This window comes from Musca domestica, unplaced genomic scaffold, assembly GCF_030504385.1.
Source record: "Musca domestica strain aabys unplaced genomic scaffold, Musca_domestica.polishedcontigs.V.1.1 9, whole genome shotgun sequence".
Lineage (NCBI taxonomy): Eukaryota > Metazoa > Arthropoda > Insecta > Diptera > Muscidae > Musca > Musca domestica.
The window spans coordinates 12,642,369-12,662,212 of NW_026712435.1; the positions used below are offsets into that span (position 1 = coordinate 12,642,369).

Consider the following 19,844-nt stretch of genomic DNA (forward strand, 5'->3'; position numbering starts at 1 on the left):
ATTTTCGGAGTAGGGCCCATATTGGTCTTGACCACTAAAAAATTGTATTTATGCTACCCTGGGGTAAAGAACCATCGTACAGATAATTGCCACATATAAATTTATTCATGTAAAGTCCCCACATTGGAGTATCCCCAAGTCCATTTTCACATCTAATGTGTGGTAAGAAAAGAAAAATTTGTATTCTATTGAATTTGTAACCCCCAAAAGAATATTGGTTGGGAACGTAGATTTGGGATATACACCTATATGAAATAAATTGTGAAAACATGAACATATTACAAATATAAGAAAGTAGCACGGGACCGAATATTTGTTGAATCGTCATTGAATTATACTATGATGAAAAATATGGACTTTATGGAGTCTCCAATTTACAATTTAAATGACAAATAAAATTAGTTCCCATATTACGGTAATGGGAGTAAAATAGTAATTACATTTGACTATTCTGAAATCAGTCTGACCTCAATTATGAGGTGGATAAAACTATTTTTACTTATTTAAATAACGTGATTTTTTTTCAGTTTGACATGCTATGTTGTTCTGCTATATTTTCGATTTGGCCTTTATTTGTCATCTTGGATTATAAGGGGTGAAGAAAGTTTTCAATGTAGGTCGATGTTTCGCATTTTACCATATTTCAAAGGATTTGGCTAAAAATGTGTATTTGGGGGTGAAAATCTTACACAAAAATTTCAACATATCTACAAATTTTAGAATTTTCTCCATGTAATAGTACCCCCTCAAGTCCACCTTTTGGCGGACAAACAGACCGACATAGTTAGGGCGACTTATGAGGACTCTAATGCACAATCAGAGGTGCTAATGGGTTTAAAAAAGTAATAAACTTTGCCTATTCTTAAATCAATTAGCCCTCAATTATGAGTTGTACAAAGTACAGTAAATTCCAAATTACTGCTCATTTGACTTAAAATTAAAAACTAATCGACCAGTACGTGAACATTTATAACATTCATATCTTTGAATAATTATGCTTTGACAAATATGCATAATAGACAAAAACTACGGTCCGGCAACGCGGACCGGGCCAGCTAGTATATATATATATAAATATTAAAATGCTTTTTGACAAATTAAATAAACCTCTCCATAAAATTGTTTCAAAAGAAACACAATCACAAAATGATTTGAAAATGTTTCCTCTGCTATAGAATCATAAAATATGTATTAAATATACATACACATTGAACATAATTAAAAACTTACCATATCAAATAACAGTTTCCATTTCTGAAAATAGATTGAAAATACATGTCAATACAATAATGAAATTGAATATTGCATAAATATTGTAGTTATATGGAGGATGCTAGCAGCACTTTTTTGCCTGCTGCAGATAAACACTTTCATTGTAATTTATTTTTTAGCAGCTAGTTTAAAATTAAGAATTGAATTTGAACTTAAAACCAGTAAAGAAAATCTAAAAGTCAGGAGGGTCCGACTTTATGGTAGCCCACATCCCTTTGCATCTTTAGTAGAGCTTTATATAACAAATAAAAAATAACAAGTTAAAAAGCAGCTAAGTTCGGCGGGCAGAACTTTTAATACCCTCCACCATTTGGAAAGAATTTGAAAAATGTGAAAAAAAAAACTTCCGAAAACTACCACTTAAATAAAAACTGTTATATGCAGACTATACGAAGACGTGGACCTGCTTACGAAGTTTTTTGTCATAGGAAGACGTGGACCTTCATACAAAAATGTTTGTCATAGGCTGTAGCACCCATTACGAACTTCAAATACAGAATTTGAAACAATTCCGGAAAATAGTGTCGCCTTAAAATATGAAAATACGAGGGGCTATACGAAAAAGTGGACCGACATGGCCCATTTACGAACTTAACCTGCCTACTGGTAAACTATACAAGAGACAGACATACGGCTAGATCGTCTTAGAATTTTACGCTGATCCGGAATATATATACTTTGTTGTGTCTATTATGAATATTTCGAAGAGTTACAAACGGAATGACATAGCTAATGTACCCTCCATAGAATGGTGCAAGTTATAAAAATATATAACAAATCAGATGAACAATATATGTGGGAGCTATAGCTATAACTGAACCGATTTTCACCAAATTTGACATTTCTTGTTTCTATGCTCAATTTGGTGATAAGTGCTAAATTTCACCGCATTAGATCTAATAGTACACGTTTGGTACACAATAAAACGCAAATCGGAAAAAGATATATATGGGAGTTTTATCTAAATTCTGTCCGATTATTTCCAATTTCAATAGTGTTCGTCCTTGGGTCAAACAAATGACTTGGATCGGGAAATAAATAAATGCGAACGGTATTTTTTTCACAAAAATACAAGGACAGACAGACGGTCGGGCATGCATAAGTCGACAAACAAATGCACAAAAACATAATAAAAAATTATTAAATTTAAAAATTATTTATTTTTTAAAAACTTTTCAGAGTTTGAGATATGAGATAAAATCCATTTATATTAAACATTGAGAAGTTCGCCATAGGGGATGTACTTGAGGTCTATGTAAAATTAAAATCTCATAAATTCAAAAGAGTACAAACAAATTTAACTGCAAATTACCAGGCAGCTTCTACTAAATAAGTAATTCTCTCAGAGCTTTCTGGGCAAAGTAATTCTCTTAGATCTCTCTCTGCAATTAGAACATATTTTCAAGTTTATCGTATGAGATGTCGTTACTTCATTGAAGTACACACGTTTCGAGACATCTTTAGAGAAATGCGAACAACTGATCCGAGGAGTGGCAAATGATTAGCAAATGAACATGATACTACTTGCCAAACCTTCACCTCTCCTCGGAAATTTTTATTTCATTTCTGTAAAGCAGCCTCTAAAACTCCGATCCGCTGGATGGGTTGTTATCGGAAGCGAAAATTGTTTATTGTTATTCGCATGTTCATAAAAGTGCAAAGGGCTAAAACAGATCAAAACTTAAATCATGACTTTGGCTTGAAAACACAACAGAGGAGAGTGTCACAGTTCATCAGACATAGTGTCACCCGGTTTGATAAAGGACATAAACTGGCAGCCCGTCACATATCTTAGATCCGACCATCACCCGATAATCGTCTCTATAAGCAGACCGCCCGTTTGTGAGCGGCCCAGAATTAGTGAGTAGACGGTGGAAGTCAACTGGTTGGTACAGGAACATAAGAGGAAAAAGTGACTAGACCATCTTAAGGTTTTGCAACATCGGAACTAGGATAACAGGACCTCAGTCCCTTTAAACGACGTAACGGTGACTGATCCGTTGAATATTTTAACCGACAATTTTTCGAGAACCCCTAGAGCGATAGGGCGAAGCGAAGAGTACTACGTCGTATCAGATCTCTTCCCGTCCGAAACGCGAAGTTTATCCAAAGCGTTGGGCCCACATGGTATCTCAATGATTAAGTTGAAACAGATGGGTACGGCGGACGTTGAGTTCCTGACAAAAGTTCTCAACCTATCGCTAGCCACCCACATCGCTCCCAAAGCCTGGAAAATGGGCATGGTGGTCCCGCTACTAAAGTCAGGCAAGGATGCCAGCAAAGGCGCATCATACAGGCCAATTTCGCTTTTGTCGCCTGTATCAAAGACTCTTGAGGCTTTTCTCCTCCCCAGCATCAGAGAAATCTATCCAGTTGCCAACCATCAGCACCACGACAGCATTGCACGCCATATCGAACATATCGGACGAGGATTAAACCAGGTTTTAGGATGTAGAGAGAACTGCCCTCCGCCCAAGTTTGAATCATTGGATAATCAACATTACCTGCTTGGGTGTAATCGTGAGATTAATTCAAACCATCATATAATGAATAATACTCTCTCACCCAGGCGTGTCAGGAAGAACAAACATGATCTAGAGTGGAACCTCCAACGTAACAAGAGAGAGCCTCTAGATCAAGAAACCTATCAGGTAGGACTGAGAGGCATTCATACGGAACCAATCAGAGATAACAATTAAAAGTTTTTATGGGAGAATTCAATCATAGACGCTATGATTACAATTATAATTTTAAGTTCAAAGGACTAATTATGCCGAAGCATTTGTATCTTTTAAATTCGTACTTGTATTGCCCATTTGGTGCAAAAATATATCCAAATCTGAACCGATCTCGATAAAATTTGGCAAAGATATTTCTGAGCTGTTTTTGATATATTTCCCAGATTATCGTTGTCACGGAGTGCTTTTACGGTTGTGGGTAACAAATATAACAAATCGGATGAACAATATATATGGAAGCTATAGTCTTATCTGAACCGATCTTCACCAAATTTAACATACTAGCTTCTAGACTCAATTCGGTCGTAAGTGCTAAATTCTATCTCATTTAGACAAAAATTAGACGTTTGGTGCACAATAAAATGTTAATCGTACGAAGTTATATATGGGAGCTATATCCAAATCTGAACCGATCTCGATAAAATTTGGCAAATGTATTTCTGAGCTGTATTTGATATATTTCCCCAAAATATTGTTGTTGCGGAGTGCATATTACGGCTGCAGAGGACAAAAATAACGAATCGGATGAACAATATGTATGGGAGCTATAGTTATACCTGAACCGATTTCGATCAAATTATACTTATTTTTAGGCCTAATTTGGGTGTATATGCAAAATTCCATACAATTCGGACTGATATTACACGTTCGGTGCACAATAAAAGGCAAATCGGACGAACATATATATGGGAGCTATACCTAAATTTTTACCGACTCAGAATGTGATTATATGCGGATCATCAAAAGGAACTATGGGTCTATCTCGTTTCTTTTTGCCTGTTACAAACAAATGAACAAAGACATAATACCCTGACCACCTTGTGGTGTAGGGTATAAATCATATTTTTCTATGACAAGTCATGATACATTTATCTGGATAATTGGTATTATAGCAGCAAAATTCTACAAGTAAACGAAGTTTGAGTAGGCTCCAGACCGGAATCTAAATTGCCCGGATTAAGAAGATTTGCCATTTATTTGACGAATATTGAAGGGACTGGAAAATCTGAATAACGTGTTCCATGCAACATGTTCAGTGTGAATAAACTTTAACTTACATCTCGTAATAACTCTCTGCGCAATTCGGCCTCATCAAAATCCGAATTTAGTGATGTATGCTCAGTATCGTAACCAGCATCGTTTGTACCCTGCAAATAAATTAAAAATATTTAATTTTGATCACTACACAAATATATATACTTACATATCGCGGTTGTGTCTGTGATATAGAACCGATGGAGACCAATGATCCAGCTATAGTTGATATTGCCGGTTCTATATCAGCCAATGTTTCCTGCAGGCTACCGCGACCATCGATGGCCGTCGATTCTATAACGGTACGAGCTGCCCACATTATTTAAATGAACGCGCTGCTACCAATGCTATCTTGTTGCAACTGGTGTTTGGAAGAAGCAATATATTTTACAAGTTGATAATTCCATTCATCAGCTGGTTGTTGTGGACAACTATGGCTACATTAGACGTGCTTCGTACACAAGTGGTAACAGTGGAAGGATTTAAATAGTTTCGCCTGAAAATATGCAAAAAATGGTAAAATCTTTAATAAAAACTGTTGTCAATTTTCAAAACTTAAATTTAACAGAAGGATTTCAAAAACTTTTTATTCTGCGTTTAGTCAACTCCATAGGCCATTTAAAAGCTGTATCAAATTTACAAGTCTTTTCTTAAAGTAACTTCACAATACAACTCAAACAAATGTACTAAATAGTTCTTCGAATACGGATTAAAGAGTGAAAAATAAACTCCTTAACAACTGCTTCACTGGTTCCAATGTCTCCATATGACCTCTCATGGACTGCTGACTCACTAGTTCAAATGTCTCCATATGACCCGTCATGTACTCTGACTCACTGATTCCAATATCTCCATATGGCCCCGTAAGAACTATTGACTTACTATTGAAAATATCACTAGTGACTTCCGAATGGACAGTATTGACAAAGTCAATAGTAAGTCAGCAATTATTCACCATTGACGTTTCCCACAGGGTTGTTAAAAACTAAGGAGAAGGCTGCTCAGCGTTGTTAAGACCAAATAAAAAAATTTCTGAGTAAGATTTGTTTACAAAGTGGCGGGAAAAGGTCACATGCAGTTTTCTTTTGCTATCAAATCATATTTTTTTATTTTAAATTAAAAATGCATAAAAATACTTTTGTTTTAGTAAATATACACGTATACACCATTTGAATGAGAATTTGTAAAGTATTTGTTATTGTCAAAAATAAGTGAAAAAGCATGAGTTTGACCGGGACGAACTTTGAATAGCCTACAACAATTGCAACGAATTTGGAAATTTACAAAAAAAAATCTGTTAAAATCTTAAAAATACTGAATGTAGCCGTTATACTATACGAAGGTGTGGACTTGCATAGGCAACTTTTGTCATAAGCCATTACAATATTCAAATACAAAACTAAACAAGTAAAAAAGCTGTAAGTTCGGCCGGGCGAACTTTGAATACCCTCCACCATTTGGAACGAAGTTGGCAATTTTCAAAAACAATAAAATTTGTTAAAATCTTAAAAATACCGTGTGTAGCTATTATATTAGGAACCTGCGTAGGTAACATTTGTCATAAGCCATTACAATATTCAAATGCGAAACTTAAAAAAATCGGTTATAATGTCGATAAAATCAAAATATCGAATATCGGGAGGTACCGTTATATGGGGGCTATACGAAGACAATTTTCTTTCATTTGCTGTAGTATCCATTAAGAATTTCAAATACCAAATTTGAAACAATTCTGGTGAAAAATGTCTATAAAATCATTAAATACAGAATATCGGGAGGTACCGTTATATGGGGGCCCTACGAAGACGTGGACCTGCACAGAAAATTTTCTGTCTTAGGCTGTAGTATCCATTATGCACTTCAAAAACCAAATTTGAAAAAATTCCGGTGAATAAATTCGCTAAAATCATCAAAATACCGAATATCGGGAGGTACCGTTATATGGGGACTATACCAAAACGTGGACCTATATGGTCCATTTTCAATACCAAAAGTCCTGTAGACATAACATACAGTCGTTCGTAAGCTAGAGTGATTTCCACAGACGGATAGAGGGACAGACAGACGGACATCGCTAAATCGGTATAGAATTTTATGCTTGTTTCGAGGTGTTACAAACGGAATGACAAACTTAATATACCTTCCATAATATGGTGGAGGGTATAAAAAATGAATAATGTATCTAAAATCATCAAAATACCGAATATAGGGAGGTATAGGCTATCCGAAGACCTCGACTTCCATAGACAATTTTCTGTCACAGGCTGTAGTAGCTATTAAGAACTTCAAATACGAAATTTCAAACAATTTCGGTGAATATTGTACCTAAAATCATCAAAATACCGAGTATAGGGAGAAACCGTTATATGGGGGATAGATGACATCGTGGACCTATATAGACATTTCTCTTCCAGAGGGTAAAGTGCTTAAAATAAATTTCAAGTATGGATCCATTGAAATATGTGGGTAAAATCATCAAAATACCGAATATAGGAAGTATCGTTATACTGGGGATATATGATATCGTGAACCTATATAGACAATACTCTTCCAGGTGGTAAAGCGCTCAGATTGAACTCCTTTTGTGGATTTTCAGACAATTTTATTTGAAAAATTTGGGGGTATATGGGAATGACGAACTTGATGTATTAAACTTCAAATTGTCGAGAACGTCTTAAAGTATGCTAAAAAGGCGGTAGAAACAAATCTGTAAGTCAATTTACATTTGGCTCTAACAACTTGCCTTAACTTTTACTTTTAAACCATACAATTTAGGCTTTAAAATTGCCCTCTATCCATTTAATACCCCCCAACCTGGAAAGAAGGGTATATTAAATTTGTCACTAAAGTATATATATTCATGATTAGCAAAATAATTAAAATGGATTTAACGATGTTCGTCTGTCTGTCTGTTAAAATCACGATACAGCCAACATTATTTGACGTAGAGCTTCAAAATTTTGGCACAATAGTTCGTATTATGTCTAGGATGGCTGGTATTATATAAATAAAATATATCAATCCACGTTTTTTTTAACCACGTTTTTCCACAGATTTGTCTAAAAATTGGAGTGTGTAGTTCGTAATGGTTTCCACTTCGATGGCAAGACATTGAATATCTAGGTTCACGTTTTCCTATTACGCAACCTTGGGATATTCGGTATTTTGACTTCTTGATTTATGCCACATGAAATTTGGTATTAGTACTTCGTAATGAGTTCTACAACCGGTGTCAAAAAATTGTCTATATTGGTCAACGGTTTCCATACAACGGTTCGGTATTTGATATATAGACCAGCATAACAGTTACCCACGAAATTGTGTCAAATTTAGTATTAAGGACTCGCAATATATTACAATCTTTGTAGCATAAAATTTTCATACAAGTTAAAAAGTATCAATCAGTTCTGTCGACAGACGTATACCCTCAGCAAATGTTCGATTAAATATATTTTGACTTCTGTTATGATTATTCAAACTATAGACTCTCTATGGAGTGGGTTCATTAGGAATGGGCCAATATTGTCCATTTCGTATCGGACCTAAATAAATGTGATATAAATATTGCGACGTGCCGGGTGGGGCTATACAGATTATTTCGTATACTTAATATGATTTTAGAAAACGAGGTACCAGATAGTCGACCAGAAGGGAAGAGTACGCAGATATATATCATCTTCACAACAGATCTTGTGTTTGCAAAAATGCTTGTATGTGTGAAATTTGATTAGACTTTGATGCTTATTTCGCGCTTTGTGAGTTTCATGGATATTCAAAATTTAGAGCCTTTGTGGGTGAGATACCAGAAGGATTGGACCGATACATTCCATCTTCACAGATCTTGTGTTAGTAGAAATAATGGGATGCGTGAAATATGAAGAGAATCGGATGCTTATTTCGGACTTTATAATCGTTTTGGTTATTCAAAACTGACCCTTTGTTGGGGAGGTATCAGAGGAAATGGCCCGATCTGTACCATCTTTAAAGAGATGGAGATCTTGTATTGATGGAAATATTGAGATGTACCTGTTGTTAATTTCGTGTTTTGTGAGCTTCATGGATATTCAAAATGTTGACCAATTGTGGGGGAGGTACTTGATGGGGTGGACCCATATTATATATTTTTGCACCTTACCTAGAACTGACGCAAACATTAGGATTTGCAAGGTACCGGAAGGAGTAGACCGAAGTATTCCATCTTCATACCAGACCTTGGGTTAATAAAATTATTGGGATTTTGAAGACAATCGGATCACATTTTATAAGAGTTATAATTATTCAAAATGTTGACCCTCTGTGGGGGAGGTACTTGATGGAATGGACCTACATTGTCCATTCTCGCACCGGACCTAGCACTGACGCAGATATTAGGATTTGCAAAGTTGGAGCGAAATCGGATGATCGTTTCTCTTTCTGTGCAGAAAATATATATTTTTTTTGAAAATTTCGATCTTTTGTGGGGGAGGTACCAGAAATAGTGGACCGATATTGCCCATCTCCAAACTCGATCTAAGTTCGACAAAAATATTACGATGTACCAAGTTTGGACCAAATCGGAGACAGACAGACGGACGGACGGCATCGCTAGATCGACTGCAAATGTCCTGAAACGGATTTGGTCCAAAGAGACCTAAGGTCTAAAACCGTTATTTCGACTGGGCACGATTTGACCGTATCAAATGATATATACCCTCTCTAGCCATATGGCTGAGAGCATAAACATGACAAAATCATTAATTTATTGAAACTGTAATAAATATCGGATTGTAAACATCAAGACACTTTTACCGCCAGTTCCATTCGCTTATATTTGCTATCGTAGTTAGTTGTTTTAATGCAAGACATATTAATAATGTGGCGTTTCCACTGCACTTGATTCGCTCTCTATTCGTTGTTTGACCCTTAACTATGAAAAAACTACATTATTCTTCACACAAAATTTCCTGAGCGAACACTCATATTTGTACGTTGTTCAAATCAAGCCACTCTCAGAACAACGAAAAAATATGTCCCATCCCTAACAAATGAGAGCATTTATCGAAAAAATAAATTATGACATTTAAAAATTAAAAATAGAAAAATTTAATGAAATTTTAAAAATTTTTGGGAAGACTGAAAATTATGAATGAAAACTACAATGTTGAATGGCGTATGTACATTCAAACGAAAGTACATTTTGTTTTCTCTCTCATTCAAGGTACGCATTTTATCGACGAGTTGAAATTTCCACAGAAAACTGCAAACAAAAGAGGCAATATTTTCAAAAGCTTTGTATCGGCAGAAAAAATGTTTGACAAGTGTCTCTCCAGCTAAATTTAAAAATAGAAAAATACAAAAATATGTTCAAAATGTCAACATTTACACAAAAAGTTGAAAACGTGAATGAAAATTATAAAATTAATGATATAATAAATCTTTGGGAGAAAAACAATCATTTCTTCTATTCATATTAGTGAGAATTTCATGTATTTTCGTATAAATTCCCATTAAAATCAACAAACAAAATTTTTGAAAAAAGGAATTATTTTACTATGAATTACGAATCGTGCCGTATGAACGGGTTAATTCGTGTTCCTAATTCTGAGAGCGAACAACGTTGTTCGGTTTCCAATGGAAACATGCTATAAGACTTCCTGATATGATGGACTTTCCATCACTAAGCAAAGAAGGGCTACGGCTTATAACATGTTTCCATTGGAAACCGAACAACGTTGTTCGCTCTCAGAATTAGGTACACGAATTAACCCGTTCATACGGCACGATTCGTAATTCATAGTAAAATAATTCCTTTTTTCAAAAATTTTGTTTGTTGATTTTAATGGGAATTTTAATAAATTACATTAAATTCTCACTCATATGAATAGAATAAATGATTGTTTTTCTCCCAAAGATTTATTATATCAATAATTTTATAATTTTCATTCACGTTTTCAACTTTTTGTGTAAATGTTGAAATTTTGAATATATTTTTGTATTTTTCTATTCTTAAATTCTGCTGGAGAGACACTTGTCAAACATTTTTTCTGTCAATACAAACATTTTGAAAATATTGCCTCTTTTGTTTGCAGTTCTCTGTGAAAATTTCAACTCGTGGACAAAATGCGTACCTCGGATGAGAGAGAAAACAAAATTTACTTTCGTTTGAATGTAAATACGCTATTTAACATTGTAGTTTTCATTCATAATTTTCAGTCTTCCCAAAATTTTTCAAAATTTCATTAAATTTTTCTATTTTCAATTTTTAAATGTCATAATTTATTTTTTCGATAAATGCTCTCATTTGTTAGGGATGGAACATATTTTTTCGTTGTTCTGAGAGTGATTTGATTTGAACAATGTACAAATATGAGTGTTCGCTCAGGAAATTTTGTGTGAAGAATTAAGTAGTTTTTTCATAGTTAAGGGTCAAACAACGAATAGAGACCGAATCAAGTGCAGTGGAAACGCCATTAGATAGCTCTAATTTTAACGGTTAACGAAATGTTACCAAAAACGTATAAAAATTTAATAATCTACAGTGAGGGTTATTAATTTTATTTTATTTATAGGTATAAATAAAATAGCGAAATATCTTTTCCAAGATCCAGAGCGAATGTCGCTATATGACCATATCGTTTGGCAACAAATTAAAAGAAACAAAATTTTGTGGGCATTGGAATTAAAATCCCCAACTGATTATAGTGTGTCAACAATTAGTTCCCATTGGTTTTAATAACGCTGGCAACTCTACCTCACTCTCAGCATGCATCTATAAATAGAACAACAGACCGACACCACTGGCAATGTTATCAAACCTTTCATAGCCTCATTATTGGCACGACAACTGTTTGTCTGTATGTAGCTGAACTGTTAAGGCGTTCCGCACGTTCTTCGTGTGGACTGTTTGGTGAGAGAACGGCAGTTCGAATCCCAGACAAAGCAAAAAAATCGATATGTAATAAATTGGTTCGAGGTTTATAGTAAGAGTAGTGGTGGGTATTATAATTTGATGACTTTTCCGCCCTGACATGTCTATAACGAAGTAGTTTTTCATATTTGAATCTTCTTCACGACAACATAGGGGCCATAACGAAAATTCCGATTAATCATAGACTTGCAGATTTCAATTCTGATGTCTATTTCATGCCCGGAAGACATTTATTTTGAAAGTGAATAGGGTAAGTGTACCAGTATTCGGCACTTTTAGGCTTTTCAATATTTCAATTTTTCGACATTCTGAGTGAAATCTTTCAATTGCAAAAAAATAAAGTTGTTCAGATTCCATATTTTGTTTAGTTTTCGAAATAATAAACAACAATTGAATTTGTTTTTATTAAATTGGCAAAATTTGCAATTTTACTAAAAAAGGAGTTTTTTGCCAGTAGTCGGCATATGCTATTTCATTAAAAAAATATTATTTTGTATATTTATACCCTACACCACAAGGTGGTCAGGGTATTATGTCTTTGTGCATTTGTTTGTAACAGGCAGAAGGAAACGAGATAGACCCATAGTTCCTTTTGATGATCTGCATAGAATCACATTCTGAGTCGATTTATGCATGTCCGTCCGTCCGTCTGTCCGTCCGTCCGTCTGTCCGTCTGTCCATGTATTTTTGTAAACAATGTACAGGTCGCATTTATTGCCCGATCCAGATGAAATTTTGCACAGATCATATGTTTCACCCAAGGACGAACCCTATTGAAATTGGAAATAATCGGTCAAAATTTAGATATAGCTCCCATATATATCTTCGTCCGATTTGCCTTTTATTGCGCACCAAACGTGTAATATCAGCCCGAATTGTATGGAATGCATATACACCCAAATTAGGTCTGAAAATATGTATGCCAAATTTGATGGAAATCGGTTCAGATATAGCTATAGCTCCCATATATATTGTTCATCCGATTTGTTATATTTGTTACCCACAGCCGCAATATGCACTCCGTAACAACGATATTCAGGGAAATATATCAAATACAGCTCAGAAATATCTTTGCCAAATTTTATCGAGATCGGTTCAGATTTGGATATAGCTCCCATATATATCTTTATCCAAATGGGCAATACAATTCCGAATTTAAAAGATACAATTGCTTCGGCATATTTAGTCCTTTGAACTTTAAGTTATAATTATAATCATAGCGTGTATGATTGTATTCTCCCATAAAAACCTTTAATTGTTATGTGGAGCTCTACTAATTTAGCAAAGTGGTGTAGGGTATCATAAAGTCGGCTCCACCCGACTTTAAGACTTTCTTTACTGGTTTTTTATTTCAAATAGAATAAAACAATGCTGTAATACTAATTCACAGTTTAATTAACTAATTTCGTTTTTAAATAGTGTTTTATTTAATCAACATTCTAAACCAAATATAGGTAGAAAATCAAGAATAGTATGGATTTTCAATTAAAATAAAAATGAGATTAAATAAAAAATTAACTTTCTTATATTTGGAATTTGTGAATTAATCTTTTTCCTTTAGATAACCAACATTTTTTAAATGATTTAAACAAAAACCTTCTTAATTTAGAAAAGTTGGTCAAAAAGCACAAATAAAAGCAACTGCCGACTCAAAACTATTTTTTATTTGAGTAGTTTTTGGATTATTTTTTAATACTTTTCTCAAGTTTTGGTGAAATAGGTCAAAAATGATATTTTTCTAGTAATCGGCACCCCCTGCCGACTACTGGCAAATCTCTTTTTTTTCTGTTCCTAATGTCGGCATTAAATAATATAACAGAAAAATGCTTGATTTGCATATTTTTGAGTTATAAAATGATATTTAGACTGTTATATACTATTATAAAATATTTCTGATTCCAAAAGTATTAAATTTAATTTACTTAAACCGATTATTAAGTTGACGCCGCCACTAACTTTTTCTTTACAAACAAGCACTATCGCACGCGTTGGAAGACACTTACTGACGAAAACCGTTATTCCCTCGTAATAAATGATCGGAGTTCATTGTTTTTTTACAGAAAGAGAGCAGAGAACACTGTTGACGTTTTTTTGCAATTATTTCATTATGTGGTCAATTCCATTTTTAGTTATTTAAGTTTAAATTTCAAAACTGCCGACTATTGGGACATGCCGAACTAAGGCGCACTTACCCTAAAGATATAATTTATTTATTATGCCCAGCCGGATAGATATTTAAGGTATAGATTATATGGCTAAAATGGGTCTCATATGATTCTCTCATGTTTCGACTGAGATCTAATAGGAGGCTTTATGAGAGTTATGAATGTTGGTCCTTTGGTTGGCGTGAGGTATCCACATCTAATCTAACCCGAGTTTTTTTTATTTTCAATTCGAATTATTTCATTTGTATTATTCCAAAATTGCGAGCATTTTTTAGCATTGGCTTCATATTTGCTTTTTCTTATTACAAATAAAATTATTTGAATTGCAAGTGAAATAATTCTAATTTCAAATGTGATAATTCGAATAAAATATAGAACAAATCAAATTAACAATGAAATATTTTGAATTTGAAATGGAATTATTCGAATTGCAAATTAAATTCTCAAATATAAAAATTCAAATGTTTCAAATTACAAATAGAATTCTTGAATTTAAATTAAAATTAGAATTCTCGAATTACAAATTAATTGTTACAATTAAAATGTTTCGAATTGCATCAGAAAAAGAAGTAACAGTAACATTTAGTACGCATATCCAAAACAATCTACTTCTCTCCATCCTAGACACCAACAGTGATCCAAAATGAATAGCATTTAGTACTTTACGAACAATTATAGTACGCATTTGCAAAACCACTACCAGATGCCAACAGAGACCTCAATATGAAATATGCCAAATTTTGTAACATTTACTACTTTTCATATAACTATAGTACTCATTTGCAAAACCGTTCCATATCTGAATCCTAAACACCAACAGTTTCCGCAATATACAATTTCACTGTTTTATTACTATCCCTTTACCCAATACCAAATTTAGTACCGCTTAATAATATTCGTACAATAATGGTATATATTTCCAAAACAAGCTATATATCTCAATCCCAGATGTCAACAGAAACATCGGCTCTATTCCTCCACTCAATACCAAATATAGTAGCGTTTAGTACCATTTAGTACCGCTTAATACTTTTCGTACAATTATGGTATACATTACCAAAACAACCTACATATTTCAATCTCAGATACCAACCTCCTCTCAATACCAAATATAGTACCATTTAGTACTTTTCGTACAAATATAGGAAGCATTTCAAAACCACCACTTAGAACCACTTAGTACTTTTCGTACAATTATGGCACAAATTTCCAAAACCACCTACATATCTCAGTCCCAGATACCAACAGAGACCTCAATATTAAATTTCATAACTCCAGGTATATTGCTTCACTCAATACCAATTTTTGTACCATTTAGTACTTTTCGTACAAATATATGACGCAATTCCAAACCACCGCCTAATATCAAACACACAGAACCAATATCACTTCACTTCACCCAATACCAAATATAGTACATTTCAGTACTTTTCGTACAATTATAGTAAACGTTCCCAAAACCACCGCTATATGTTTAGGCCACACATGAACATCGACCCTAATACCAAATTTCAGATTTCAATCACTATCCGTTCACCCAGTACCAATTTTTCCCAATTATAGCACTATTTAGTACTTTGCACGCACACTTGCTGTACTTTTCCAAAACCACCTCTTTATCACAAACCTAACACCAACCGAAACACCAATACAAAATTTCAAAATTCCAGCTTCATCCGTTCATCCTAGTATACATTTCCAAAACCACCTTCATAATTCAAACTTACTTTCAAACCTTGATTCTCGTTCCAAATTTCCAGTTTTCTCCCACCCCTTTATTACGGATTTTAAAAAACCCAGCCTTATCACACGCCCACGCGCCTAAACTGACCATCGTGCAAAATATTTGAGATACCAGGAAGTGTAGGTGTACCGATATTACCCATCTTCGAACGTGATCTATTTGATACAAATATACGATCTGAACATTTTGGACTAAATTGGAAACCTCCGTAGAATATTATCGAGGCTAACGATCCAGTCAGACTAGCATACATTTTTACAGGGAATAATTTCACCATTAAAATTAGGAGAAAAACAGGATAAAAATAATACAAGATAGCTTCCCGATTTAGAATTATCTCGATTTTTTTTTTCTTATTCGGTATGGTAGCGTTCCTATGCTCATTTAATCTATTAATATGGAATCTATATTTTCGATCTGCTTCTCCAGCTTCTGTGGACCATTTGTTTACATTGAATTATTTGTTATGAACCTCGAAATCAAAACACAGAGCAAAAATAATTACCGGTATTTGACAGTTGAATCCTGAATTGCTTATTGAGATTGTAATGCGCAGAATCCAAAAACCAGCCGTGACTCTCGTATATCCTTTTTTTGTTTTTGATTGTCTTTAATTGATGGTTAACATTTGTTTTTAATATTTTAATAGAAATCTTTATTCTATTTATTTATTTTTTCATTTTGAAAACTATTTTGTCAAGCACACTTTATTTTGGAATAAAATTTAATTTTCAAATTATTCTTCATATTCACTTTGTCCCATTGATTGGGCGCCCGCTGTAATGGTAATTGTTGTTGGGTTATTAAGAGCCCAATGACCGTTATGGGTTAAAAATTGCATGTGGATCCCGGAAACACGCGACATTTCATAATTCTTGCGATGTTTAAATTTTGAATATAAAAACTATTTGGGGTGCTGTGTTATAATTTTCATAAAATTTGATATTTAATTCGAACAATTTTGCGTTTTTTTTTTATTTTCTACTCCAACACCCCCACCGAACCGATAAGCGTCCATGTGAAAACTAAAGAAGGGAAATATGCAAACGTACGACAGGAATAACATGTCTCTTTTCGCACATAAACACACTTACTCCTTCCATTTAGGGGTGGTTTGTCACAGCCACCATTCCACCTTGGCCGTACATTCTGTCTGGCCATGTCTGTCTCCATTAGCAGTGAAAACATAAACAACCGGCGATTATGCTCAACCAAAACAGAAAACATGCCAAAAATTGGACGGACAGCGAAGGGTTGATGTACCCTGCGTACTGTGCTCTCGGTCTCTGGAGGGTTTAGGCAAGTTACAAACTACATTACATGCGGACGAAAGGAATGAGATGAGGTGATAGAACACGTTCATTTGCAGTCAGTCCACTAGCGGAGTGGGTGGTTGTTATTTACATTCTGAAACAACGTGCTATCCAACGAAACGAAAGCGCTCTCTTTTTGTGCCAACCGCTACATCTGCATGTTGGTGTTCTCATAGAGTGTGCGCACTTTGGGACTTGCACACATGTACATACCATACAGACATTTTTACAAAAATACAAAGATTGCATTGCAATTTTTTTTGCAAAACATCCAACTTTCCGCATTCCATTATGATCCCTAGCATATTTATGGCAGCATAGGGTTGTAATTTGAATCGTGTGCATAATTATTTTGAATAATTACAAGAATTAGGGCTGTCGATTGCGGATAAATTTGGTGTTGCTGTTAAGACAGGATACATTTGAACATAAAATGATGAGGACTTCCTCGAACTAGCAAAGAAAAAAACATAATACTAATAATATCTTGAAGGGCATCTCGTAACAAATACATGTTTGAGGATTTGTATAATGTAAATCCTTCCAACTTCTACATCTACTTCTGCATTACCAGTGGGGTAGAAAATAATGGGCTGTTTCTTAATAAATTTCCTCATAACCAAGTAAAAGAAACGTCGATACAGCGTATGCGCACCTGACTACAAAACCGAAGGTTGTGGTTAGGCAACTAATTATTTGGTAATGAACGTTTTTGCTGGGATTCGGCCAAAAACTGGTTAATCGAAATAATGATATCAAACCTATACGTCTCCTTGGACGAAATCCGATTTAGTGCATTTGTAGTCGATCTACCCATGTCAGACTGGCCGACTGGTGCTCACGATAACTCTCGAAGAAAGTAATCGATTTAATCCAAACTTGCTACGTTATAAGTGGAAAGGGGGTCCCCTCCGAAAAGACAAGAAAATTTTTGACATTTTTTTATCCTAAAAAAACTACATTTTTTGGTAATCCCTTGAAATGGTTTGAGAATACTTTTTCATGTTCGTCCCTGCATCGTACTTTTTTTTACCAAATTTAGATCGGGTTCGTAGATAGGCAGTATCGGTTCGCTCTCTCTGGTACCTACCTTACAATGTTCAACATTAAAAAAAAACAAATAAAAAATCTGTAAGTTCGCCCGGGACGATCTTTGAATACCTTCCACCATTGGAACGAATTTGGCAATTTTCCAAAAAGGAATAATCAGTTAAAAATTCTGTTAAAATCTACTTTAGTCGTTATAATAGGGTCAATACGACAACATAAACCTGCATAGGCAACATTTGTCATAAGCCATTACAATATTCGAATGCGACACTTTAAAAAATCGGTGAATAATGTAGCTAAAATCATCAAAATACCGAGTATAGGGTGGTACCATGGGGGCTATAACAAAACGTGGACCTGGACAGACACTTTCCTGTCATAGGCTGTAGTATCCATTAAGAACTTCAAATTCCAAATTTGAGAAAATCCTATGAATAATGTCGCTAAAATCATCTAAATACCGAATATCGGGAGGTGCCGTTGTATGGGGGCTATACGAAGACGTGGACCTGCACAGACAATTTTCTGTCAAAGGCTGTAGTATCCATTACGAACTTCAAATACCAAATTTGAAAAAATTCCGGTGTATAATGTCGCTTAAATCATCAAAGTACCGTTATATGGGGGCTATACGAAGACGTGGATCTGTCAGTCATAGGCTGTAATATCCATTACGAACTTCAAATACAAAATTTGAAACATTTCCGGTGAATAATGTCGATAAAATCACCAGAATACCGAAAATAGGGAGGTACCATTATATGGGGCTATACCAAAACTTGGACGGCCATAATATACAATTGAGTACAATTTTATCAACCTACTTCATTTCTTTGGGAAGCTAGAGTGATTTCCACAGACGGATCCACGGCATCGCTAAACCGTTATAGAAATTTATGCTGATCAAGAATATATATACTTTGTGGGGTCTAAAATGTATATTTACAGGTGTTACAAACGGAATGACAAACTTAATATACCCTCCATACTATGATGGAGGGTATAAAAAAAGCCGACACACCTTAATATTTAGATAAGATTTAGGTCAAGTGCGAAAATGAACAATATCAGCCTTCTCCTTCTGATATCTCCCTCACGAAAGGTCAAAACTTTGAAAAATAATAACTCTCGTCAAATGTGATTTTCCGATATTTCTTAAATTGTATTAAAGGAAACGTCAAATTCTATTTGCAATAAGAAACCATTTACAAAAAAATTGAACGAAGGGCGTAACAGATGCAGTTTCAATATGGCAATGTTTATTTTAAACTTAAGGAAAAATATACATCCAATCTTCGCGTACTTCCCCCAAAAGGGTAAAAAAATTGTAGGGTAACAACTAGCAAAATGTGTGTCGGATAGACCGCATTAGATCTCATATGAATATAACAACCCAGCAACTTAAAAATTTAGATTCGTTCCAACAGTTCGTATTAGGAGTGTTAAGCATATCCTATACTATCTACATCTTTCCATCGTAGACACCAAGAGTGATCCAGAATTAGTATCATTTAGTACTTTTCGTATAATTATAGCACACATTTCCAAAACCACCTCCATATCTCAATTCCAGATACCAACACCTGATACCAAATATCTAATTTTAGGATTCCAGCCTTA

At 34.5% G+C, this 19,844-nt stretch overlaps 1 protein-coding gene across 1 annotated transcript in view; it reads right to left on the bottom strand.

Annotated features, from left to right (window-relative positions):
- LOC101890774 (protein rhomboid) overlaps positions 1 to 16,888 on the bottom strand; it is a 134,030-nt gene extending 117,142 nt beyond the window's left edge. The window contains exons 1-4 of the mRNA XM_059131699.1: positions 16,367 to 16,888; positions 5,215 to 5,541; positions 5,069 to 5,158; positions 1,231 to 1,254 (exon numbers count right to left, since the gene is read on the bottom strand). Of these exons, the coding sequence (XP_058987682.1) occupies positions 1,231 to 1,254; positions 5,069 to 5,158; positions 5,215 to 5,364 (264 nt within the window). The 5' untranslated portion in view covers positions 5,365 to 5,541; positions 16,367 to 16,888. The remainder of the gene's footprint in view (positions 1 to 1,230; positions 1,255 to 5,068; positions 5,159 to 5,214; positions 5,542 to 16,366) is intronic.
- Positions 16,889 to 19,844: the final 2,956 nt, after the last annotated feature.